The 26997-nt window shown below is 38.3% G+C and overlaps 1 protein-coding gene across 4 annotated transcripts in view; it reads left to right on the top strand.

Moving 5' to 3' along the window:
* Positions 1–1014: 1014 nt before the first annotated feature.
* Positions 1015–26997, top strand: part of INTS9 (integrator complex subunit 9) — a 109932-nt gene continuing 83949 nt past the window's right edge. The window contains exons 1-2 of one of the 4 annotated variants that reach the window (XM_067745281.1): positions 1015–1313; positions 21255–21304. Coding sequence is in view for 3 of the 4 variants with exons in the window: in XM_067745284.1 (XP_067601385.1) it covers positions 1305–1313 (9 nt within the window). In the remaining variant the exon portion in view is untranslated. The remainder of the gene's footprint in view (positions 1314–21254; positions 21305–26997) is intronic. The other 3 variants (XM_067745284.1, XM_067745279.1, XM_067745280.1) reach the window with 3 other exon arrangements.

The raw sequence follows: 26997 nt of genomic DNA, 5'->3' as shown, positions 1-26997 counted from the left end.
CCCGCACCTCGCGCACGCCTCTCCGCCCAGGCCCAGCTAAAAGCTCCGACTCCGGCTCTCCAACTTCCTCTCCGGAGTCATTTATTCAAGGCGAACACATCACCCAAGTACACGTCACCCAGTTTCAAACACAGTTCTGCACCCCAAACAAACCCACACACCTCAAATTCCCCTCACAGTTTCCCAAACTCCAAACAAGAGACCCCACCTCCAGGATTCAAACCTTCCGCCCATCGGGGAGACAACCAGGAGGAAAGAGTTGGGGAGCAACCGACGCCTTTCCATTACCGCCCCCACAAACTGCCCCACCCCAGACCCTGCGTCAGGGTCGCCCCCGTCGGAAGCCCCCCGCTTCCTCCCTCCACTCAGTCGGGCCGCTTAAGAGACCCATCCCCAGCCCACTCACTTTCTCCCCCAAACCCCTCCAAAAAAAAAAAAAAGTGAAGAGAAAGAAGTGAGGAAAGAGACTTGAGGTAGTCCGGCTTCCAAACCGCTCGACTCACCTCAGAATCCTTGCTGAGTTCTCTCCGCCCGGCACAGCCCCCTCCCCAACGTCCCGGTACGAAGGGCTGAGGTAGGGAGGAGGGGAAAGCGGGAGGGGGAGGGGTGTCTTCCGCGTGGGGCGCCCGTCGGGAGGGGACTGGGGAGGGGTTGAGGCCGGCGCAGGAAGAGGAGAAGGGGGAGGGGAGGCCCCTATCTCCCAGTCTCCCCCTGAAAACCTCCCTTGTCTCAATCACATCAGACTGACTGTCTTTGTCTGGCTGACAACCGCCATATTGATATCAACAGCCCCGCTCCCACCTGCTGCCGCCTAGCGGCCCTGGGAGTTGTAGTTCCTGCCTCCCTTGAGTAAAGGCGCCGGACCGGGCGTCCGGAGGCCCCAGGGAACTACAGCTCCCGGCAAGTACCGCGCCCATCCGCCTTCCCACAGGGAGGAGGGGAAAGGGGCGCCAAAGCCGTAGGGACTACACATCCCAGAATACCATGGATCCCGGGCCCAGAAGGGGGACATGATATCATGCTGGGGTGGAGAGGGAGGATGAATTGGCGGCCGGGATGAATTTGAGCTGACGGAAGGAGGTATTCTGAGAGGAAAGGGAGGAAAAGGAAAGACGACCACAGTTCCCACGATGCACGGAGAGATTACTACATTTCCCATGATGCAGCGGGGGGGGTGGGGCGTAGGGAAGAAAGACTGCTTGTCCCGCGATGCTCTCGGCTGGCCGGTGGCGGAGATTGAACCGGAAGACGCTTTCTGGGTCTGAGGAGTGGAGTGACTGGTATTGAACAGCCAAAAGTCCAATATGAAACTGGTGAGTCTCTGCTCCTAGGTCAGAGGGCATATCCTTTTGGACTTCGTCGTTTCCACCTTGGGAAGGGAACCGTCGCGGAGGAGGGGTGTCAGTTAGGGACTAGAAAGTGGGGTGGACTAAGGAAAGCTACTGTTTGTTGCTGAGGAGTTTGAATCCCACCCCCGACCCCCCGTAACTGCCTGGTCTTATTCATTCCTTGGTGGGTCCCTTTGGTTAGATAAGAGATTGACTCTGTCACCTTTCTTCACATACAAACTAACATTGGGCTTAATGAACCAGGTCTGATTTGTTTCTCAGCTGCCACGTGAGTGTTATAATGGGTTAATTTCTTTCCACGAGATTGGCACTTGATTAGCGTTTCTTCCTACGGTTGTTGAGAAGGCTTTGGTTAACATATGAACAGAGTTTAGAAAATACTGGGCAGAGCGTAATCTCTTATTAAATTTTCCGTTATAGACTCCTAACTGCCCTTGCTTTTAAGAGAAGGACGAGGTCAGGGTGTGATCTTGGAGGATTTGAATCTTAAACCCTGTGTAAGATGGGCTGCGAGGAAGTGTTAAGGCGTTCCAGTCTAGAGCTGTAGGGGACTGCGTGAGCCAAGGTTAGATGGAGCATGCCAGGATACCTGGAAAAGTCTTTGCATCACAAAACTCAAACATTTGGCTTATAGGAAAGCTGCTCAGGCCTTTGTTTTGAGCCATTTTACTCTGTGCACACAGATTTAACTAGTTTACTCCAACTGTATGGGATTAGTAATAGCATAATTAAAGTAGAGAAACAGGTGTGAGATGCTGTTTCTCAACCTTTTAAAATTCATGTTCCTGCAGCCAAGTGTTGTCAGGCTTTACTTTCTGTAGTTTTTGTAGAAAAACAAAAGGTTTCTTTTCTTAATTATTTGAGCATGTTTTTGCAAAGTGCACGTGTACGTACACACACATGCTACAGGCATATATACTCTGCACAGTGTCAGCTGTTTTCTGAGAAGTCAGAGAAAGTATTAAAAGTGAATTCAACTCCAAAACTGTCTCTATCTACAGCTGTTTTAGGTAAGGAGAAGGGCACAGATCAGTAAACCTTGAGAGTAACAATTTGCTCCTGGGTCAGTTTAGGAAACATTTAAAAATGCAGAATTGAAAGTCACCACCCTTGCTCTAAAGAAGCATACAATCTAATGAAGAAGATACAAAGGTAATGAAAAAGTTATAATTCACTGTGTTCATGTTCAGGGTTTGGGGATTGAGAGGATAATGAGGGTGCATGGGGAGTGTGAGACAGTTCCTTGGAAAGGTGACTCTTCAACTGATAAGAAGGGTGAGTAGGCTAGGACCTTCTTGAAGAGGGTTCAGTTTATAGAAGCAACAGAACTTGGCACCAGAATGGTTGAAACACATACCATGTTTCCTCAATAAAAAATAAATCACAATTGGTGTGCTTGGTGCAAAGGCAGGCAAGTGGGAAACAGTTTTTTTCCATAACAACTCATTTGCTGAGGGTATCAGAGAGTTAGGGTTTAGTTTACATATACTTTGGTTTGCTTATAAACTCCTCCTGCTTATGTTATTTAAAGATGTGAAAATGTGGAAAAAAGTAGAAACTCACTTTTTTTCCTTTAAGAACCATAAAATGCCTCAGAGGAAGAGGAAGTATTGTCTATACTCCCTCCCTCTTTACTTGTCATCCACGTAGTACATAACTAAAAATCATTTGGTAGTTGATGATTTATAATGCAGAATATCTTTCAACACAGCAAAGTGGTTTCAAAAACATTAGCACATTAGCACTCAGTAAGTTAGACTTCTTTTTTGTGTCATGCCTCCCATAGAGTTGGAATAAATCCTCCATGGCCTAAAAATTTTAACTTTGTATACTGCATCAGAAATATGTAGTAAGCCATATTTTGTATTTATATCATGAAACACAGAAATACATTTTATCAAGCACATTCTTGTTTTGGAGATGATGGCTTCTCCAAATATCCATCCCACGCACAATCTGTGACCACATCTTGTTGATTCTGCAGTTCTTGAACTGGTCTGTGTCTCTTCAGTCCCACTAATACTCCCTTTGTACGGGCTCTTTTCACTTGACACTTGGATTTCAACAAGGCCTTCTAACTGGTCTCCCTGCACTCAGTCTCAACACCCTCCAATCCATTCTCTACCCGGTGTCCCAGAAGTTGCTTGAAATTGCAGCGTTCCCTAAAACCCCTCAGTAGCTTCCTTTGCCCTTAGGATAAAGTCTTAACAATTCTTGACTTACCTGGTCCTCCCAACTTCTCCAGCCCTCCTCTCCCTTGATCTCCTCATTCCAATTATATTGCACGTCTTCCAGTTCCTTGAACTCCCCCTGCTCTCTTTTTTTAAAATTAATTAATTAATTAATTTCGGCTGCACCAGGTCTTAGTTGCAGCATGTGGGATCTTTAGTTGTGGCATGTGGGATCTAGTTCCCTGGCCAGGGATTGAACCCGGGTCCCCTGCTTTGGGAGTGCGGGGTCTTAGCCACTGTGCCACCAGGGAAGTGCCCCCCACCCCACTCTTTCGCCTCTGGGACTTGAAATCTGTTCCATTGCCTCCACTTCTTTTTTGCCTGACTTATATATTTCTTTATATATTTCAGATCTCTGTTTAAATAGCACTTCTTCAAGGTTTCCTTGAATTAAGTACCCCTGTTTTGTGCTTCCATGGCACACTTCCTTTTTTATGGCACTTGTAATTATTGGTTTTATGTCTGTCCTCCATCTTGTGGATTCTTGAATTCCCAGGGCCCGACGCATTGTGTGATGCCACTAAATAGTAGTTGAATAAATAATTCTTGAAAGATTGTCAAGGTCTGTTAATATTCTTGAGAAAAGATTAAGGGGTGAAGTCAAAACATTACAATAAGCAATAACCATTGGAGTGAAAAAGAATGATTGCTGCCTTTTATGGAGCACTAACTGTGTGCCAGGCGTTGTGCTAGGGAGGTACTTGCTATTTAGTGTCACATTTTATCCTTTGGTCTAGATGATAGTGTTCCCATTTTATGGAAGAAAAACTGAGCCTTCAGGAGATGAAGTGGCTCGAAGTTACACACATGAAAAGAGTGGTAGACCCAGGATCTGAACCCAAGATTCCTTCCTCCAGAGTCTGTTACTTAATGAGGGCAGGGACTCTGGTGCTTTGCACAGGGACCAGCACATGCTGGGTTATCTCTCACAGAAACGAAGCTAAAGTGCAGACTGAGAGAAAGTTCATTCAAGGATATTTTCTAAATTAGCTTTAAATCTGAGTTTGGCTGAATTAAGATCTTAAGAAAGATTATTGGTAAAAAACTAAACTCTGGGGACTTCCTTGATCATCTAAAGGGCTCCATATCAGAGCATACTAGTTGAGTGCCCAGGTTGGTGTCTATACTACCCAATTTAGCCTCTGTGATGCCATTTATAGTTCTCTAACCTTACCCATCACTGTCTTGGTGGCTTTTCACACACCCAGAGGAAGACACTGGATGCCAATATAATGTAATCCTTGGATAGCTCCTTCTTAGAGAGATACCAGCTCAAAGGATTTTAATGACTGTCTATAATATCAGGCAGCTTTATTTAACTAAGGAAAATTAATTGGCACCTTCAATTAATCAGAATAATTTTGAAAGGAACAGGAAAATTAGGAACGTGTCCTCTAAATTAGCACATTTTAGAGCATGTTCTGCTTTTAGTATACATTGAGCCTAATTGGGTGCACCCTGATGGCCAAATTCAGCAAAGAGTAGAAACTAGAATTCACCTGGGTCTTTAACAAAAGACCATGAGACAAAAAAAAAAAATACCGAATACATTGACAGAAATTGAATTTGAAACATTATGGCCAGGAATTTAGTCATTAAAATAGATGAAGGTTAAAGTGAATAAAATGATAAGCAGTTCAAGAATGCATCGTGTGTCATACTTCCTATAGATAGTTCCAGTGATGGAGAGAATCTTCTAGTTTATTCAGTCAACAAAGATTTTATTATACAACCACAGTATACCTTTGGCATTCAAAGTTTTAATACTTTCCATTCTAACTATTACATTTGACCCCAAAGATCGATGACAGGAAATTATTTGTAATTTTGCTGAGGCACAAATTTGAATGTGCCTTTAAGATGAATGACAGGGGCTTCCCTGGTGGCGCAGTGGTTGAGAGTCCGCCTGCTGTTGCAGGGGACACGCAGGAGACATGGGTTCGTGCCCCAGTCGGGGAAGATCCCCCATGCCGCTGAGCGGCTGGGCCCGTGAGCCATGGCCGCTGAGCCTGCATGTACGGAGCCGCAGCGGGAGAGGCCACAGCAGTGAGAGGCCCGTGTACCACAAAAAAAAAAAAAAAGAAGTTGAATGACAATCCTTAGTGAATGAGCCTGATTGCCTCAGAATCCAGGGCTCTCTGCAGTTCTTGTGGCCCACTTGTTAAAGGTCTGAAAGAAAGGTCACTTAAACGCTTGTTACGTTATACTTTTTGAATTTGATGAAGGAAATTATATGCTGTAGTTTTATTTACAAATTTAAAGCCTCAAGAAAGCCTTGAGGTATATTCTTTGGTGGTCTATGCTCCTCTATGAAAATGCTGTTTCATTACTACTGGCTTTGGGGGGTGGCGGGGAGGCTCAAACTTAACTCACCATGTCTCTTAGGAGAACAGGTGGAGCAAAGCAGTGGATCCATGGGCCGCTTCCAGCGGAGGACAAGTAAAGCACCAAGTGGAATTGTAGATTATAAAGAAAATATTGGCTTGAAAGGGGCAAATCCTGCTCCAAGGTCAATTTAACAAATCATTAGAAAGGGGTGTGGTTAATCCTCACCTTGCATCTGAGTGCGATGAATTCTTCCTGCAGTTTTCAGACTTGCAGAATCCTTTTGGCTTCTTAGGCTTTGGATCAGGAACAGAAAATTTCTCGCTGTAAAGTACAAACACTCGCAATTTTACCAGGACTTAATTCACCTATTTCAGTACAATTGTTAAAATGTCAACCTGATTTCACTATCTTTTCTGTGTTTCTCTTTGCTGGTTGATTAGAGTGCCCTCGTGTGTCTTTATGATTTAATATCATTTCAAGTTTTAGAAAGGTCATGTTTTATCATCACCACCTCAGTGTGATAGGTTTTTTCCCTTTAGAATGCTTTCCTCAGACTCTGAAAAGTGACATGAGGCCAAATCACAGACATTGTTCAATAGAGCTCTCAGGTAAAACCGACTATTTTAGTCTTGGGCATTTCAAAGTCCTAATGGTTACCCTGAAGATTAAATCTTTTATACTTAAGGCAAAAAATATATATAGCAAGGTTTTTTTCAGTAACAGTTGACTTGAAAAGAAAATTTTATATTTGCATGTAATACATATAGTATGACATACAGAACAAGCATGACAGCATTGCTGTTACCTATAACTGCAGTAGCACATTTGTTTTGTGACTGGCTTACTCTGGGTACTCAAATCCCTCTGCCATTTGCTCTGATGATCCGCAAAGTGTACTTGAAGGACAAGGGCCAAGAATGCATCATGGCCACAGAACTCAGTAAAACCTAGCATTCCAAATGGAAAGTTCTTTCCTGGCTTGCTGAATACCAGCAGAGGTCCAGGGGTAAACTGCTCTTCAGTCATCATCATTAATTTATTCATTCAACAGATCTTCCTGAACACCTGCCTCTTCTGTGCTATGCATTACCCAAGGTACTAGGCATATTCCAGTGAAGAAAACGGATTTACTCTCTGCCTTTATGGAATGTAAAGTCCAGCGGGCTTACTGTGCAGTTCAAACAATATTGCAGTGAATTTTCTGATGTAGTGATATTGTTGGGCCCTGGCTCAAGTAGTTTTTGAATATAATGCTTCAAAATGTATTTAATTGTATCCTAGAAGATGCCTTCTTAAAATTGTAACAGACATGGCCAATTTGCCCACTGGTTTACCATTGTACCAATCATGTATGAGAATACATTTCCCCACTCTTGCCAGGGATGCCATCTGTTTCTTTACTCTTACTATGTGTCTTATTAAGGTAACCATCTTCTTTCGTCAATCCTCACACCCTCTTGTCTCTTAGACTTTGGCTATATTTAGTAAAAGGTCCTTACAGTAGTGATGTATGGATGTGGGAAAATGTACCAAAAAGAGGAGCAGATTTCTTCAGATAAAAAAGTGGTGCCGTGAGAATCTTTAAAAGGAATTTTTCAAAGAACCTCTGGTGTTGCTTTGAAAATGCTGATGCGTGGGAGCAGTAGTTGTTATTATAAGTATTATGGGGTCCGGCAGATTGGAGAGGCAGCTGGGTCAAGTGTGTGTAAATGGCAGAGGAGACCTCCGTGCCCCCCAGAAAGGAAAGGGATGACCGGTGAGATGAAACTAGGAGTTGGCATATCAGGAAGGGCTAAGTCAGAAGGACAGATGTCAGAATTTGCGGGGATCCTGAGAAAAGGCAAGAATGCTAACAGAAGATGAAGGGGAATAGGAAAGACCGTAGGAGAAAGGAGTTAGCTTGAAAGCCCCAAGGGGCTCGGTGATCAAGACTAAATTCCCAGCCTGTGGTGGGAATTTTACTGTGAGGAAACAGGAAGTTTAAATTGCCCCTGATTGACCATATATCTGAAGGAAATGCCCTAAGGGTCTAAAACATTTTAATTTATTGAAAGCACAGCTGAATGAACTTTAGCTCTCTCAAGGATAGATAATCAGATAGATGATGTTCAAGAAAGCCATTCTTTAATAGGAATTGTAAAACTAACACCCTTTTTGCCCTTAAGGTGCAGTTTATTTTTCATCACTCATGCTTATGAATGGGGTGGGGGAACGTGAATAATAAAAGGTCTTGCATAATCTATTCTTCAGATTTATGGCCTAAGCAGAGATTGGCTTTTCTTAAATACAGTATTTCTGCATTTTTCTATTCCAGTAAAATAGAGAAAGGCATAATTAGATGTTCTAATTTAATAAGTCTTCCTTCTCGTATGTTTTCTCAGTGTATGAAAATACAGGTAAACAAGTAGTATTAATAATATAAAGGATATTATTATAATTGTTGCTTTTTATTAACATTTTTTAAATAACTTTATTGAGGTATAATTAACATACCACAAAACTCATACATTTAAAAGGTACATTGCAGTGACTTTTAGTAAATTTAGAGTTATCCAACAATCACCACAATCCAATTTTAGAATATTTTCGTTACTCCAAAAAGATCCCTTGTGCCCATTAGCAATCCCCATAACTACCTCCAGGCCCAGGCAACCACTAATCTATCTTCTGTCTTGTAGATTTGCCCTTTCTGGTCATTTCATATGAATTGATTCATGCAATATGCAGTCTTCTGTGTCTGACTTTTCATTTAGCATAGTGTTTTTGAGGTTCATCCATGTTGTAGCATGTATTGCTCAGTAATACTCTATATGAATATGTCACATTTTGTTTATCCAGGTACCAGTTGATAGACATCTGGATTGTTTCCACTTTGGGGCTATTAATATTGTGCGGACATAAGTTTTTATTTCTGATTTCTCCATGTTTTCATTTCTTTGTCTTTCATGATTACACTGGCTAGAACCTCCAATACAATATTGAATAGAAGTGGTGCAAGCAATGGTGCCAGTCTTTTTTCCCCTTCCCAGTCTTAGGGAGAAAGCATTCAGTCTTTCACCACTGAATACAATATGAGCTGTAGGTTTTTCATAGTTGCCCTTTATCAAGTTGATGATGTTCCCTTCTGTTCCTGGTTTGTTGACCATTTTTATCATGAATGGGTCTTGGATTTCATCAAATGCTTTTCCTTTGTGTATCAAGATGATCATATGGTTTTTGTCCTTTATTATATTAATATAGTATATTAACTTAGTTGAATTTTTAATGTTAAATCAATCTTGCATTCCAGGCATAATTCCCAGTTAGTCATGATGTAGAATCCTTTGTAGATATTGCTGGATTTAGTTTGCTGATATTTTGTTGACGATTTTTGCATATATATATATATATATATATTCATGAGAGAAATTGGTCTGTAGTGTTCTTATGATGTCTTTGTCTGGCTTTCGTATCAGTAATATTGTTCTCATAGAATGAGCTGGGAAATGTTCTCTCCTCTAGATTCCAGAAGAGTATGTGTGAAGAATTGGTATTTCTCTTTAAATGTTTGATAGAATTCATCAATGAAGCCATCTGGGCCTGGGCTTTTCTGGGAAGATTTTTAAATGACTAAGTTAATTTCTTTACCTGCTATAGGTCTCTTCAGATTTTCTCTTTGTGCATTACTTTTTTTTTTTTTTTTGCGGTACATGGGCCTCTCACTGTTGTGGCCTCTCCCGTTGCAGAGCACAGGCTCAGCTGCCATGGCTCACGGGCCCAGCCACTCGGTGGCATGTGGGGTCTTCCCGGACCGGGACACGAACCCGTGTCCCCTGCATTGGCAGGCGGACTCTCAACCACTGCGCCACCAGGGAAGCCCTGTGCATTACATTTTTTTAAAATTGTGATAAAATATACACAACATAAAATTTACTGTTTTAACCATTTTTAAGTGTACAGCCCAGTGACATTACATTCACATTGTTGTGCAGCCATCACCACCATCCATTTCCAGACATCACTTAGCATAATATCATCAAGGTTCATCCATGTTGTAGCCTGTGTCAAAATTTCCTTCCTTTTTAAGGCTGAATAATATTCTTTTGTATACCACATATGTTTTATACATTCATCTGTCAGTAGACACTTGGGTTGTTTCCACCTTTTGGTTGTTGTGACTAAAGCTGCTGTGAACATGGATGTACAAAAATCTGTTCAAGTCTCTGCTTTCAAATTTTTTTGGTATACGCCCAGAAGTTGAATTGCTGGATCATACAGTAATTCTAATTTAATTTTCTGAGGAACCAACATACTGCCTTCCATTTTTTACATTCCCACCAGCGATGCACAGGGGTTCTGATTTCTCCACATCTTCACCGTTCGTCAACACTTGTCATTTTATCTTTGTTCGTTTAGATAATAGCTATCCTAATGGATGTGAAGTAGTATCTCAGTAAGGTTTTGATTTACATTTACCTAATGATTGGTGATGTTGAGCATCTTTTTGTGTTTCTTAAAATAGGTAATACATGCACATTGTTTAATTTTTTAAAAATCTGTATACAAGTTTAAAAAAGAGAGAGAGAAGATCCTGTGCCACCTTTATCTTCCTCCCCAAGAGCAATCTCAGTTGTCAGTTTCCTGTGGATCCTTCAGAGATATTCCGTGGAAATACACACATGTGTGTAATTTCCATCCCTTTTTTGTTTTTTACATAAATGGTGAGATACTGCCCACACTAGTTTTGCATATTCCTTTTTCTTTTTAAAGTTAGAAATGCATCTTAGAGATCATTTCATGTCGAAATTTAGAACAGCTTCATTTTATAAAACAGCATGTCCACACCTAATTGAGTCTGCATTTAACAAGATCCTAGGTCATTTGTTTTCATGTTACTTTCATTCTAAACAATGAAATAGTTTCAGTACTCCTTTCAAAAAAAAATTTTTTTTTAATATTTGTAACAGACACTTTGTCTTTTCATTGTCTAAAGGAGGAGCTTAGAATCATGGATGTTAGGCTGGAAGGTAGAGTTCTCCTTCCTCCACATATATCCCTCCCAAATATTTGAGTATCATTCATTGTTACTTAAAGTTTAGGGCATGGTTTTTGTTGCTAATATAATACATAACATGTGAAATTAGTGTCAGCACGGCTCAAAAATATGTTCAAACTTTTGCTAGAAAAAAAAGTCAGTTGCACAGTGTTTTGTTGTTTAGGTATACCGTAATTTAGCTAACCAAACCTTCCTCTGTGAGCATGAGGTTGTTTCCAGTCTTTAGTGATTAGAAATCTCGTCGCATAGATAATCTCTTTTGTGAGCATTTTTGGAAGTGTATCTGTAGGATATATGTCAAAGGGCATATGCATTTTTTATTTCATTTTATTGCCAAAATGCCCCCATCGCGACTTAGAAGATTACACTCTTGCCAGCAACATATCCCAACTCACCACTACAGTGTTATCATCAAGCTGTCTTATTTTTTTCTTCTGGGAAAGTGAAAAAAATGGTATGTCATTATACTTTTTTATGTTATTTTTCTCTCATTATGTATAAGACGTGGAACATCTTTTCATATGTGTAGAAAAGCACCTGTATTTCCATTTCCTTTTCATCTCTCTTCTCTCCTACTTGATCTATTAATACTACACTGCTAAACTATTTTACCTTCTGTAGCTCCAGAGTGTATTTTAATATCTTGTAGTACTTGTTCCCACTCATTGTTCCTCACTTCAGAATTTTCCAGACTACTCTCCTTTATTTTTCATATAAAATTTAGAATTAATAGTTTCCAATAAAATCCGTTTCATATTTTGCTTGGAATCAGGTTAAATTTACAAAATTTAAGGAGAGAATTGACTTATTTCTTTCAACATATCATTGAGTCTAAGAACAAGAAATGTCTTTTCCTTTATTTAAACCTTTTTTTAAGCATATCTTTTTTGTTGTTATTGTAATTGGAATCTTTTCCTACATTGTTTACTTACAAGAAGGGTATTTCTTTTTTGCATTCTCTACACAGCCCTATGCTGAACTGTCTTATTTTAATATTTAGTAATCTTTCCATTTAATTCTTTTAGGTTTTTAGGTGTATAACTTTGCAGATAATTTTTTAACCTCATTTTTTTTTCCTGTGATGTAATTACATTGGCTTATACTTCCAGAATATTTTGGAACAGCAGTGGTGGTCGTAGACATCTGTGTTCTATTTCTGATGTGAGTGGACATGATGCTTGAACTCAACATGGCACTGTTACATTGACTTCTGGCTTGAAATTTTTGTGTATTTTAATTTACATACTACAACTGCTTTCTTGCTCCAAAATTTTCTAGTCACTAAAAAAAGTGAGATTCTTTCACATAGCCCAACAGTAAGTTATTTTCTAAGAGGAAGATCTATTTGTGTTGTATTGTTTGTTCTAGGCAGTTAATTATATCTTGCAAGCCATTTCCAGACTTTTGAGAAAACAATGGTTTTTATAACTTAAAGTCTTAGGTGGTACGTAGCAGACTTGTAGAAGTAAAAGACTTCTATGACCTTAAAAGAAAATTGCAAGGTTTCCTTGGAAAATAGAACAGCCAGAAATAGTTTCTCTCTTTTTGTACTTGAGAGACAGGCCTGATAAAGGCAAGAAATGTAAACAAATTGTCTGTTAAAATAAACATAATTACCGCACAAAAAAAATCTGTAGAAACAAAAAGGGATTCAGAGCCCTAGGCAGTGGCTTATTTATTTTAAACTGTATTTGAGTCAAGCTGCATAGATCCAATAGGAAGAAACTGTTGATGAACAACTGTGTGATAGTTAAAACTAACAGATAAGAGAAGCCGTACATGGTACATCGTTTGGCTCTAATTGTATAGCCAATGAATATTATTAAATGCCTACAAAACCTCCGTGCTGTGGAGCAAACTAAAGATGAGTAAGACATAGACCTTACCTCTCAGTAACTCACTATTCAACAAACCATAGATAAGTGTACTGTGTATACTGTTGATGTATGTGAGTGAGTGTATGTGGTTTTAGTGACAGACTGTGATAAAGGCAATAGTAAGATCAGGATTATGAAAGATGAATTCCACCCAGAGAATCAAAGCTTCCTAGAGAAGTAAAATTTGAGCTGGCCTTGGAAAGTACCTTGGCTGACAAATACATCGGAGGAGGAACATGATGGTCTTATCCCAGGTAGTTCCTACCCTCTTCCCTACCACTCCCATCCCACAAAATAGTAATAATAATAGTAGGAGTGAGAGGAAACTTTGAGAGGTGATAGATACGTTTATAAACTTGATGGTGGTGATGGTTTCATGGATGTATACTTATCCCCAAACTCAGCAACTTATTTATATTAAATACATACATCTTTTCATATGTCAGTCACACCTCAATAGAGTGGTTTTTAAAAAGATTTGGAAGTGAGGTGTTCAGTTTTCCCATAATGTGCATATGCACTTTATATGTTTTTTGTTCTGTAGCAGTGTGTACAAAAATAGACACATTTCTGTCTTCTCACATTCTCCTAATTCATTACTTTAGAATATCAACATTTTTATTATATGTGTGTTGTTAACATCTGAAAGGTTAGTACGTGTGATTGGAGCTCTAGCTCACTGCAGTTGGGACCTTGCTGAGTGTACTAGGAACGAAAGTTAGAAAGGTAGATTGAAGCCACAGTGGTGGACTTGGAATATAAGACTTAGTGGTTTGAGAAGTAACAAAATAAGGATTTTTTTTAAGAAAAAGTTTCAGGGAAGTTTAAGAATTTTTTAACACCTAGAGCCTTTAAATTCATCCCTTCTGAAACCTAGGACAAAGGAGTTAGAAGAACTGTATTTTACACACTTAAAAACTTTGGAATGTGAAATCAAAAAGTATGATTCATTGCAGTTACAGAAAATATTTTTAAAAGTGAAATATAATCAAAACAAGAAGCATTAGGGAGCTTAGCAAATGCATCAAAGTAAATCAAAGTCAGAATTACCTACTTAGGACAAGATTTTTCTGAGCACCTTACAAGGACCTCATAAACAGTAACAGAATTAATAAATACATCAAAAAGTGAAAGGGATCCAGAGAATCAGTGGGACCAGTTGTTGGGCGCCATGTAAGAAGAGTGCCCAGATAGGAAAAAGGAGAGAACAGACACCCTCATTGATTCCTGGACGTTCACCTTTACTGAGAAAGCGTTGGGGAGCCCCATTCCTGCAGACCTGCTAAATGCGTAGAATATTCTTGGTCACATCAACAGGTTGAGTAGAGAGAAATCACCAGAAAGTGTGATGCTGTGCTCAGGGTATTTTTTTAAATAACATTTTCAGATAGTAAAACTAACATAAATTTCAAGTGCGCGTGCAGTTTGATGAATTTTTATGTAGTTATGCATCTGAGTGTGTTCTCTTTCGCATCTGGCTTCTATAACTCAACACTTCGTTGACCTGAAAGTTTTGAAGGATGAGGTTGTTGCCTTGTTGGTTAAACTGTGTGACCCAGCTGTACATAGCAACCTGGTGGAGGACTGGCAAAGTGACTGTGGGATTACCATCTCCTTGGAGTGTTCTTGAGGGGGCCCTGAGATATTCAGCCTGGCAAAACCTATTTCTGGGCTAGGCAAGCTGCTGCCATTCAATGGGAGATATCAGCTGAGACAACATGGTTTCTTTTATAAAGAAATCCATCCAGCTAAACTGTCAGAGTTCTTCAAAGGGACTAAATAAAAGAAAACTTGTTTCTTTAGTTCACTTGAAGTTTTAGAATGCTTTTCTCAAAATAAAAATAGCTCTATTATAGAACCAATACATACTCATAAATTTTTTTCTGAATATAATGGAAAGATATAAAGAAGAAAACACAAATCACCTGTAATCTCACCACCTAGAGTAATCACTGTGTAACATTTTGGTATATAATCTCCTATGATGGATGTGTGCACTGATATCCTTTAGTTGCTCTTAGGTTATAAATCTGTTAGGATCAGATTCAGCTCTGAGTGATAAGAAGCCTGAAGTAACCATGGCTTAACAGTTTAGATGTTTGTTTCTCTCTTACAAAGGAAGTCCAGGGGTAAAGAGTCCAGGTCTGTGACCATTAGAGACCCAGGGTCTCCTGCTAGCTTGCTGCCCCACCATCTTCAATATATGCCTTACTGTTTGTGATCCAATGTGAGTTGACCAGCTCAGGCCATCAGATCCTTTTTCTAGACAGCAGGAAGGAGGAAGGGACAGGGAAAGGCATGCCCTTTCCCTTTGATTATTTCTCAGAGTTGCACACATAGACTTCAATATATTCTTTTTGGCCAGAATTTACATGAAGTTACATGACTACAGTTAGTTGCAAGAGAGACTGGGAAATCTCTATTCCAGGTGGCCATAATTCCAGCTGAGATTTGGGGTTCTCCTGTGAAAGGGCGAAGGGGAATACAGATAATGAGACAACTTTCTGTTACAAGCCTTTCCATTTTGAATGTTCATGAGCTCATTTTGAATCTTTTTATAGTATTACGTTGTATGGATTTATTCTGCTATTGAACATTTTGGTTTCCATTCCCTACTATCCCACACAATACTAAAGGCAACGTATTTTTATTTACATTTTTTTGCACCCATCTGGGTGTTTGCTTAGTGTCAATTCCTTAAGTAAAATTGCTATATATGCACATTTTAAATTTTGATTCAGTATTGCTCTTCAGATACTCTTTCCTTTTCACTCAACAGAGGTAAATGAGAGTTTCCATTTCCCCACATCCTCATGATCAGTTTCTTTATCCTGTGCTAGTGTGCGGAGAGAGCATTTTCTCTCAGCGTAGAGAGAGACAGCCAACAATGTTTGTTCCCAAGCCAACCCCTGTTTTCCTTCCCTCACCCTTAATATTTACTGTCAACACTCCCACCCTTCGTGAGCTTCTATTGGGGGCAGGGGAGGTGTTGCTTTTTATGACAACTCTCTCCTTCTTTACTCATTTTCATGGAAAGCCAAGTCAGAGGACAGGATAAGCAAGAGGGAGCAGCCATAAGTGTCAGTTACCCAGCTGTGGGTGATGTTTAGCCACGCTCCAACCAGAAAGTGGCTTCTCTGTGTTTACCATGCATGCTAGAGATTTGCTGCTCAAGTGGAAAATTAGCCCTCTATTTTATCCAGCTGTGTAGTCAGTGTGACAGTGAGTGCGATTGGCACCTTTAACAGCTCTCCTGCAAGATAGAATCAAGAGACAAAGTGGAAGAAAGTGAAAGATTACCAAATAAAATTGAAATGTATTTATAGAAATTTCTGAGTGTTGGAGGACCTGGCCCAAAATTCTTAGCAGGGATAATAGTTCCAAATTAGGCAGGTTTGGCTCAGTGGAAGCCGGTTTAACTCAGGATGCTGTGGTATCAGGCAGGGATTCTCCACAGAGTGTGCTTTCCCCTTTCCTGCTACACTAAGAATCTTCTTATACACCCTGTTAGGGCATGGCGTGTCTTCTAGCAAGCTATAGTTATCGATGGCTGTAAACGTGTATACTCGGGTGTGTAGGTGCAGAGGAAAGTTCACAAGCCTTGGAAGAGCTTGGTTCCTCATTTTTAAAAGAGGTATTTGGACTAGATTATCTTAGAATCCCTTCCATCTTATAAATCATGTAATTTCTTATTTGCATAGAGCTAGTTATAAAAGAACACAGTGGCATAGATATTTCTTGACTGGTTATATAAAAGACCAAAGAGTTTTGGTTGACCCAGTGAAATGATAGAATAATGAGAGACAATATTTTTGTGTTAAAAGAGAGCTTAGAAATAATCTAGTCGAGACTTCCCTGGAGGTCCAGTGGTTAAGAATCCACGCTTCCACTGCAGGGGTAACAGGTTCTATCCCTGGTTGGGGAACTAAGATCCCGCATGCCCCATGGTGCAGTGAAAGGGAGGGAGGGAGAGAGGGAGGAGGGTGGGAGGAAGGAAAGAAAGAGGAAGGAAGGGAAAGGAAAGGAAGGAAGGAGAGAGAGAGAGGGAGGGAGGGAGTGGGAGAGAGAGAGCAAGAAAGAGAGAAAGAGAAAGAATCTAGTCAAGTCTCCAGATGAAGACATTTGAGGCCCAAAGAATTTAGGGATTCGTTTGGATTAACACTAATTTAGAGGCAGAGTTAGAACTAATGCTTTATGACTAGGTTAAAGGAGATGTTGGATACTATGGTGTACAGCTCAGCGTAAGATCTGACTCTGGTTTATTTAAGCTAAAAATAAATTTTCACTTTGGAAAACAGTTTGGTAGTTTCTTAAAAGGTTAAACATATATAACCTAGCAATTCCACTCTTAAATTTTTACCCAAGGGAAATGAAATTGTATGGCTCTACAAAAATCTGTATGTGAATATTTATGGCAGCTTTATTCATAGTTGTCAAAAACTGAAAACAACAACCCACATATCCATCAGCTTGTGGATGTTATCAATAAACATCTATGGTACATCCATACAATGGAATACTTCTTAGCAATAAAAAAAAGAGTGGGCTATGGATATATGCAACAACAAGGATGACTCTCAAAAGCATTATACTGGTAGTGTTCGAGATTTCCAGTTGCTCTACATCCTTGCCAGCACTCGTCAGTCTTTCGTTTTGACGCTTGTAAGAGTGTAGTGGTACCTCACTGTGGTTTTAATTGGTATTTCTCTAAGGACTCATCTTTAGCATCTCTTCATTTGCCATCCTTATGTCTTCTTCAGCGAATGCCTCCTCACATATTTTACCCATTTTTATTGCATTGTTTATGCTGTTGTTGAGTTGTAAGAATTCTTTTTTTATAAAACATAAAAATGATACTTTATTAATGTGAATTTATTTTCTAAGTTAAAAATCGTTACATTTATGTACCATAAAATCAGTCAATGAGGAAGAATGAGGCTCTTCTGATAAACACAAAAATCTGAAATCAAGGGTCAGGGAACTACCTTCCTGTATTAACATTGAATTTATTTGTGTTTTTTTAAAATAAATTTATTTATTTATTTTTGGCTGTGTTGGGTCTTTGTTGCTGCACGCAGGCTTTTTCTAGTTGTGGCGAGCGGGGGCTACTCTTCGTTGCGATACGGTTGCTTCTCATTGCAGTGGCTTCTCGTTGCGGAGCACAGGCTCTAGGCACTCGGGCTGCAGTAGTTGTGGCATGCGGGCTCAGTAGTTGTGGCTCACGGGCTCTAGAACGCAGGCCCAGTAGTTGTGGCGCACGGGCTTAGTTGCTCCGCAGTATGTGGGATCTTCCCGGACCAGGGCTCGAACCGTGTCCCCTGTGTTGGCGGGCAGATTCTTAACCGCTGCGCCACAAGGGAAGCCCAATTTATTTGTTTATTACTTTGGCTAGAGTTGTAAGAATTCTTTTTAATTTTCTGTTTTCAAGTTCTTTATCAGATACGTGTGTGGTAAATATTTTCTGCCAATCTCTGAGTTACCTTTCGTTTTAAGGGTGTCTTTTGAAGAAGTTTTAAATTTTTATTAAGTTCAATTTATAGGTTTCCTTTTCATGTTCTTGTTCTTTAATCTAAGAAATCTTTGCCTAACTTTCCCTCTCTTTTTCTAGAATTGCCCTATCCTATACAGTATCCATCAGTTGCATGTGACTATTAATCAATAGAATTTAAAATTCTATTTTATTTTAATTAATTAAACTTTAAATTAAAAGCTGATACTTGATTCAGTTATTGAGGAAATTTTAAGTATGTTCAGAAGCTCTATCTAAAATCTAACTAAAACTATTAAAAAAAGAAAACTTTATCATGACTTTATCATGGGACTTCCCTGGTGGTCCAGTGGTTAAGATTCTGTGCTCCCAATGAAGGGGGCCCAGGTTCAATCCCTGGCCAGGGATCCCACATGCCACAACTAAGAGCCTGCATGCCGCAACTGAAAGATGCCCATATGCCACAACTAAAGATCCCGCACACCGCAATGAAGATCCCGCATGCCGCAACTAAGACCCAGCGCAGCCAAATAAATAAATAAATTAATTAATTAATATTTTTTTAAGAAAAGTTAGGGACTTCCCAGGCAGCGCACTGGTTACAAATCCGCCTGTCAATGCAGGGGACACGGGTTCGAGCCCTGATCCAGGAAGATCCCACATGCCACGGAGCAGCCAAGGCCGTGTGCCACAATTACTGAAGCCTGTGGTCTAGAGCCCGTGCTCCTCAACAAGAGAAGCCACGGCAATGAGAAGCCCGAGCACCGCAAGGAAGAGTAGCCCCCGCTCAACTAGAGAAAGCCCGTGCACAGCATTGAAGACCCAACGCAGCCAAAAATAAATTAATTAATTAAAAAAAGTCAATTCACTTCCCCCACCTTAACAAGTCAAATTGTTGTTGTTGTTTTTTAAATGACTATCATTAGGAAATGCCACATTTTTTAAATGTTAAAATATACTAGCGTACAACTTCTCAGGGATATGGAAATGACTGTCGGCAGTCTTAATTAACTAACTGAATGCTCTCCCTTCTTGGTCTGTTCCAAGCTGTCTGTCTTAGAAGTAACCTAACAGGGGTTAGGTAGTGGTTCAACAGGGAAGCAATATTGAGGGAGAAGTTAGAAAAATGACTAGAAAAAACTATAGTCACTTTTATTGCTGAGATTCTTGGATTTTTTTTTTTCTATCCAACTATCCTATCCATATCAAATCTGTTGCTCTTAGTATAATACACTGTTACATTTTTTCTTCTTTCTAACATATTAGTGGAATGATTTAAGAGAAAGTATTTGGAACTTGTACTCGTTTGAGTGCAAAATCAGTTTGTTATTAACTGGGTGACCTTGGGCCTTGACAACTGGATCGGTATCGATAGTATTTACTTCACTCAGTTTTGGGGTAAGAGCTAATTAAATATTGTATAGAAAATATTTGTCAATAATTCTTATTGTTAGTGAAGGTAATTCATACAATGATATTTTCAATTCCTACTCCTTTCTAAGCAAGGGTCTACTTTTATTTTTAGAATTCCCTTTCAAGTGTCAGCTTTGATGTGTATTTTTATGAATATGTATGTTTTATAAATATAACTATCATATTAATATAACATTTCTGGTAATTAGATAATTATCAATATCATTTGAAAATCTTCTCATAAAATTAAAAAGCTTTGCTGAATCTTGTTAGAGAAGTGTTTTGCCAAACTGCATAAGACTATAAAGCATCAAGGAGTTTATTAAAGTTACTAACGTAATCTCAAAAATATAGACAAAACTGGGAGTTAGTTTTGTTTCCTTCCTCCAAGGCAATATCTTGTTGAATCATGAGGTAGCAGTCTCACTTTATTTCATTTCCATTGCCATGTCAGTAGTTGTAAGTGTTGTTCACTTTGCATCAGGAGAAATATAGTATCAAAATGAAAATCATGAACTATTAATCATTAGTAGTTCCTTGAAAATTAACAAGTATACCTAGCAAATGCTATACTAATACTAAAATATCCATTAAGATCTCTTAGATTTTATTTTTGTACCATGAGACTTTTGTCATAAGGAAAAGAGCACTACAAATTTTGACAATAGTAGGAAAGGTATAGTTACATAATTCTGATGTCTGCGGAGAGGTGTCTGATAACCATACAGGAAAGACACTCTTGGCCTCATTACTAACATTAAATAGATGTTAATAGTTTACCTTTTTTTTTTTTTAGATCAGATCTCCTTCCTCCCCTCCCCGCTTTTGACATAAGTTGTATCTAAAGCTAAGATCCCCAACCTTTACTTTTCCTCCCTCTCCAGAGGTTACTACTTTCTTCAAGTTGATGTATATCATACCCATATGTGCTTTTATTAGTTTAGTATATGTTAAGGTGTGTGTATATTCAGTATTATTAGGTATTGCCAAATTATCCTCCAGAATGATTGTACCAATTTATACTACATTTTGACTACATATTTCCAATACATTGTATTATTAGTCTAATTTTAGCCTATCTAAATTGTCTTATTTAGCCTATCAATTATTGTTTTATTTTGCATGTCCTTGATTCTAATGATACTGAGTTCTTTATATCTTTATTTTTTGACCACTCTTTTTTTCCCCATTCTGTTGGGTTTTTTTGGTTTTTGGTTTCTTTCTTTTTGGCTGCACTGTGCAGCATGCCGAACTTCCCCAACCAGGGATCCAACCCATGCCCTCTGCAGTGGAAGCTCAGAGTCTTAACCACTGGACTGCCAGGGAAGTCCATTTCTGTTGAGTTTTAAAATCTTTTTATTGTTGTTGATTTGTACGAGCTTTTTATACTGAATAGGTTCCCAATGCTTTTTTTAATAACACATAATGGAAATATCTTCTCTCAATCTCTGGCTTGTGTTTTCACTCTGTTAATGGTGTCTTTTGAAGATTTTCAAAGTACCATAGTCAAATATATGAATCTTTGTCTTACAGTTTGTGCTTCTTGTCTCTTAAGAAATTCTCCACTATCCCAGAGTGATAAGGTATTTTCCTCTTTTTGTTTTATTTTTCACTACAAGTTGTAAAGTTTTTGTCTTCATATCTTAAGTATTTAAGGCATCTGGAATTAATTTTTTTGTGTGGTGTGAAATAATTTTTTCCAAATGGGTTACAAACTTTCCCAGCACCATATGTTGACAATGGTACTTTTATCATATGTCCTAGACATGTATGTGTCTCTTTTCTGGACTGTTTATTCCTTTTCCATTGGTCCATTACCTATCTTAGTGCAACATCCTACTGTTAATTACATTATAGTAAGTTGTAATACCAGAAAACTTAAATCCTCTCTAATCATTGTTCTTTAATATTTTTTAGCTAATCATAGCCCTTGACTCTTTCATATGATTTTTTTTTAATTTTATTTATTTATTTATTTTTGCCTGTGTTGGGTCTTCATTTCTGTGCGTGGGCTTTCTCTAGTTGCGGCGAGCGGTGGCCACTCTTCATCGTGGTGCACGGGCCTCTCACTATCGCGGCCTCTGTTGTTGCGGAGCACAAGCTCCAGATGCGCAAGCTCAGTAGTTGTGGCTCAGGGGCCTAGTTGCTCTGTGGCAGGTGGGATCTTCCCAGACCAGGGCTCGAACTCGTGTTCCCTGCATTGGCAGGCCGATTCTCAACCACTGCGCCACCAAGGAAGCCCTCATATGATTCTTAATTTCCATAAAAAGTAGATTAGTAAGAACTGATTTTTTTTTTTTTTTAGTAGAGAGATTTATTTTAAGGAATTGGCTCACTTCACGTATAACGTAAGAACCTTACAACGGTGTACTTCCAAGTCCTCCCTCCCATTCTTTGTGCTGTGGTGCTCACACATTTTATTTTTATACATGTTATAAATTCCACAATATGTTGTTACCATTTTTCCTTTAGACAGTTAATTATGTTTTTAAACAATTTTTAAAAGAAAAGTAGCTTTTTATATTTTCTTTTATTTTCACCACTTTCAGAGTGCTTCACTTTTTTTATAGATTCTATTATAATCTTCCTTCTTTCTAAAGAACTTCCTTAACATTTTTGTAACAGAGTCTGTTGGCAATGAATTCTCTCACCTTTTATTTGTCTCAGAGTCTTTTTTTTTCAGCTAAGTTTCCCTTTGTTTTTTACCTTTTTTTCTTCCAGTTTTAATGAGATATAATTAACATACAGCACTGTATCAGTTTAAGGTGTACAGCATAATGATTTAACTTACATATAGCACAAGATGATGACCACAGTAAATTTAGTGAACACTGATCATTTCATATAGGTATAAAATTAAAGAAATAGAAAAATTTTTTTTCCTTGTGATGAGAACTCTTAGGATTTACTCTCTTATCAGCTTTCATATATAAGATAGAGCAGTGTTAATTATATTTATCATGTTATATATTATATTCCTAGTACTTACCTATCTTATAACTGGAAATTTGTACCTTTTGACCACCTTCATCCAATTCCTCCTCCCCCCACCCCCACCTCTGGTAACCACAGATTTGATCTCTTTTTCTATGAGTTTGTTTGTTTGTTTGTTTTGAAGTATAATTGACATATAACTATTAGTTCCCATTACACAACATAGTGATTCAGTATTTCTATATATTTCAAAATGATCACCGTGATAAGTCTAGTACCATCTGTCACCATACAAAGATATTATATAATTATTGATTATATTCTCCACACTGTATATTTCAAACCCATGACTCATTAATTTTGCATCTGGAAGTTTGAACCTCTTAATCTCTCTTACCTATTTATTTCTATTTTTAACAAGAGTTTATTTTCCTTTCCAATTAACGTTATTTTTAAGGAGAGTTTTATAGGTTTTTAAAAGTTTTTATGTGATTTTATACTTCTCTTTTATTTTATGATATATTTAATTTTTTGCCATATGAATGGTATTCTCATTTTAATTCTTATTACTTTTACTGATAGTTCATGGCTGGCATGTAAGAACTCAATTTTTGTACATTGATTTTTTTCTATCTAGCAGTCTTGATGAACTCTCCTATTAGTTGTAATAGGTTTCCTTCAGAATGTCTTCTAATAATATCATCTGTGGACAGTGACATTTTATTTCTCCACTTCTAATCATTTTATCCTTTATTTTTCTTGTCTTATTGCATTATATATCATTTCCAGTATAGTATTAAATTTAAGCAGTCATAGTGGGTATCCTTTTGTTCTTGACGTTGAGGGAACTGTTTCTTATGCTACATCATCAACTATGATGTAGGATTTGGTTAGAACCCTTTATCAGATTAAAGAAATATTTTTCTATTTATAGTTTGGTAAGAGTTTTTGCCTTTGAATTGATGTTGAGTTTTTTAAATACATTTTTGGAATCTTTTAAGATTTGTTTTTCCCTGTATTCATTTATGTGTGAATTATGCTGATAGGTTTTCTAATGTTGTGCCAGGAAGCAAAAGCATTACATAAAAATCAATTTGCTAGACATATCTTTTTTTTTTTTTTTTTTTTTTTTTTTTTTTTGCTGTACTTGGGCCTCTCACTGTCGTGGCCTCTCGCGTTGCGGAGCACAAGCTCCAGATGCGCAGGCTCAGTGGCCATGGCTCACGGGCCCAGCCGCTCCGCGGCATGTGGGATCCTCCCGGACCGGGGCACGAACCCACGTACCCTGCATCGGCAGGCGTACTCTCAACCACTGCACCACCAGGGAAGCCCCTAGACATATCTTTTTAATGTTATATTTGAATCAGAAAGAACCAAAGTCTATTCCACTGCCAGAGAAAAAAGAAAACTGAACCTCTTTTCTCTGCTCATAGGTCTCCACAGTGAATATATGTGTTGATTAAATAGAAAAAGGAGAAAAATAGGAAAAAAATGTGATGTCATTTACAACTTACTTCATTAACACTCTTACCTGTAAAAAAGTTCCTTTATGGTGTTTACAATTCTCCTGAACAAGATTAAACAGCTTTCGGCATTAACTCAACCTAAAGGTTATAGGTTACATTACAGATATTTAAAGGTAGTTTCAGCAGTAAAACTGCTTTAGAGTGAGAGAATCTTATCACCTTTTTGTTTGTTTGTTTCTTTTTTTGAATGGAAGGGAAAACTCAACAAAAGAAAGTTACTGCTTATGATGGATTGCAGACATATTTAATAATTTAATCTTTGCTTTACCTTATATTAGCCAGCTAATTAATTTTCTTTGTTCACTAGCTTATAAATTCAGTCTATATTCTTATCAACTCAAAGTATGGCCTTTTAGAGCACATCATCTCTGCAAATTTTTCTTAGTCTCTGACAATTCCTTTCTCTCTGTAGCATAGCATGCTGTGGTGGTGAAGTGAACTCTCTCTGGATCTCATTTGCCTGGGTTCAAGTCCTGGCACAGCCTTTACAGCTTTGGGACCTCATAATTTCTGTGCTTCATTTTTTTCCTCTGTAAAATGGGAATATAGTTCCTACCTCATAGCATTCCTGGGAGGATTAAAGGAATTAAATGTAAAGTTCTTGCAGAGTGCCTGACATTTAATAAATACCATATCATAATAACTATGTATATTATAATTATTTTAAATAAGACTAGGAAAGAGAAGAACATATATGATGTTTTAGTCCATGGTTCTTTCTGCAAAAGACAGACTTAAATATTTCTCAAAGGCAACTCACTAAAATTAAATTTGCCATATGATGAAATTGCCAAATTTACCAAATGTACTAACTTGCCAAATTCTTTATTTTTTATTTTTTTATGAGATATAGTTGATTTGCCAAATTCTTGTGTTGTTGTTTTGTTTTGTGTTTTGTGGTTGTGGTGGGTTTTTCCCTGAAGTTTACAGTAATTCATACTGCTTTTGAAGATTTCTGTGAGGCTGGATTGGCTGGTTGTCATTTTGTGTCCATAGCAGCTTTTTAAGTGTTAGATTTGCTGAAATCTGAGGTCATAATATGAGTCTTCTTAGTAATCGTTGTAATATTCAGAAACACATTTCAAAATCAGTAACCAGAAACCCCCAAGAGCTACGTATGAAAGGAATATTAGAAAAATACCATTTGCTTGCTTAAGAGGTCAATAAGGAAGATTGTCTGTGCAAGGAGCTTGTGCCGGTGCTTTGAGAGTATGAAAGTCTGATTTGTATGCTCCCCTATAAGTACAAATATTCAAGCTGAGAAATCAACTTAAAGATTGATCTCAAGATACTTCTTGGGGACCTGCCTCAACCTGTTCTACATAGAATTCCCACAGATGTAGCCCACCAAAGATGGACTCACCATCCAGAATTTTAAAACAACAGTAATGAAAGCCACCATGAGTTAGAATCAGCAAACATAACAAGACTCCCAAGAACTTCAGACAATTGTACAATCTGATGGAGATTCTAAAATTAAAATGTTAAAATGATCAAAGACATATACGAAGATATCAAACCTATGAAAAGAGCAAGATGCTGTTTTTTAAAGAGAACTTCTAGAAATGAAAAGCAGTCATTGAAAAGTTGAGTTAAATAGCAGACTTGACACCAATAAGAAAGAATTAGCAAATTAAGATAGAGCTGAGGAAAGTATCCAGAATGCACTGTACAGGACTATAAAAGCAAAATATGAAAGGATAATTTAGTTACAGAGACAGAGAGTAAAATGAAACATTACAATGAGTATTTAATAGGCATTCCACTAGTAGAAACTAGGAAGAATGGAGGAGAAATCGTATTCAAGATGATAATGAGTGACAGTGTTTTTCACAGTTGTCAAAGATGAGTCTTTATATGTTAAAAGTATAATCCCCCCCAAAAAAAGAAAATCATGCCAATGTACATCTTAATGAAAGATCAAAACATCAATGGCAAATAGATTTTAATAGCAACCTATAAGGGATTACCAGTTAGACTGGCAGCAGATTTCTCATCAGCTATGATAGATGCCAGAAGACAGTTGGATTAGTATTTTTACCGTTCTAAGGTAACTTCCTACCCTATAATTCCACCACCATCACTGTTGAGGAGTAAATTCAAAATTAAGAAATTTCTAGACTAATAATGACTAAGAGTTTACATTTTGAACACCATTTAAAGGAAGTAGACTAAAGGATGTATTTCAGGAAAAAGGGAATTGAACCCAAGAAATGGGATACAGGAAGGATTGGTGAACAAGTAAATTGGTTAAAATGATAGTAAATAATCATTAACTGTGAAAAATAATGTAAAATAATTCATTGACTCTACAGTACTATTGTTAGGACATATCTTTCTTTTATTTACATAGCACTGAGGGAAAAAGCAACACTGAGAATTGAACCATGACAAGTTGCTTTAATGATGGTGTTGATCAGTACATGAATCTGTTACACAAACTTCTCTTTCTGGGCTTCCCTGGTGGCACAGTGGTTGAGAGTCCGCCTGCCAATGCAGGGGACACAGGTTCAGGGGACACAGGTTCGTGCCCCTGTCCGGGAAGATCCCACATGCCGCGGAGCGGCTGGGCCCGTGAGTCATGGCCGCTGAGCCTGTGTGTCCGGAGCCTGTGCTCCGCAACAGGAGAGGCCACAATAGTGAGAGGCCCGCTTACCGCAAAAAAAAAAAAAAAAAAAAAAACTTCTCTTTCCTTTTAAATTTCTTTTATCCACTCCAAGGAATTTGGCAGTTGCCTTCATGTGCATTGCTTCAAATGTGATAGGGAATCCTTTTGTACATATCTTGGTTACGGACCATAGCAAAGTTTCATCTAT

The sequence above is a fragment of the Pseudorca crassidens genome, chromosome 7 (genome assembly GCF_039906515.1).
Source record: "Pseudorca crassidens isolate mPseCra1 chromosome 7, mPseCra1.hap1, whole genome shotgun sequence".
In the NCBI taxonomy this organism is placed as follows: Eukaryota; Metazoa; Chordata; class Mammalia; order Artiodactyla; family Delphinidae; genus Pseudorca; species Pseudorca crassidens.
The sequence above is the reverse complement of the archived record's forward strand: the minus strand, read 5'-3'. Positions and strand labels throughout refer to the sequence as shown.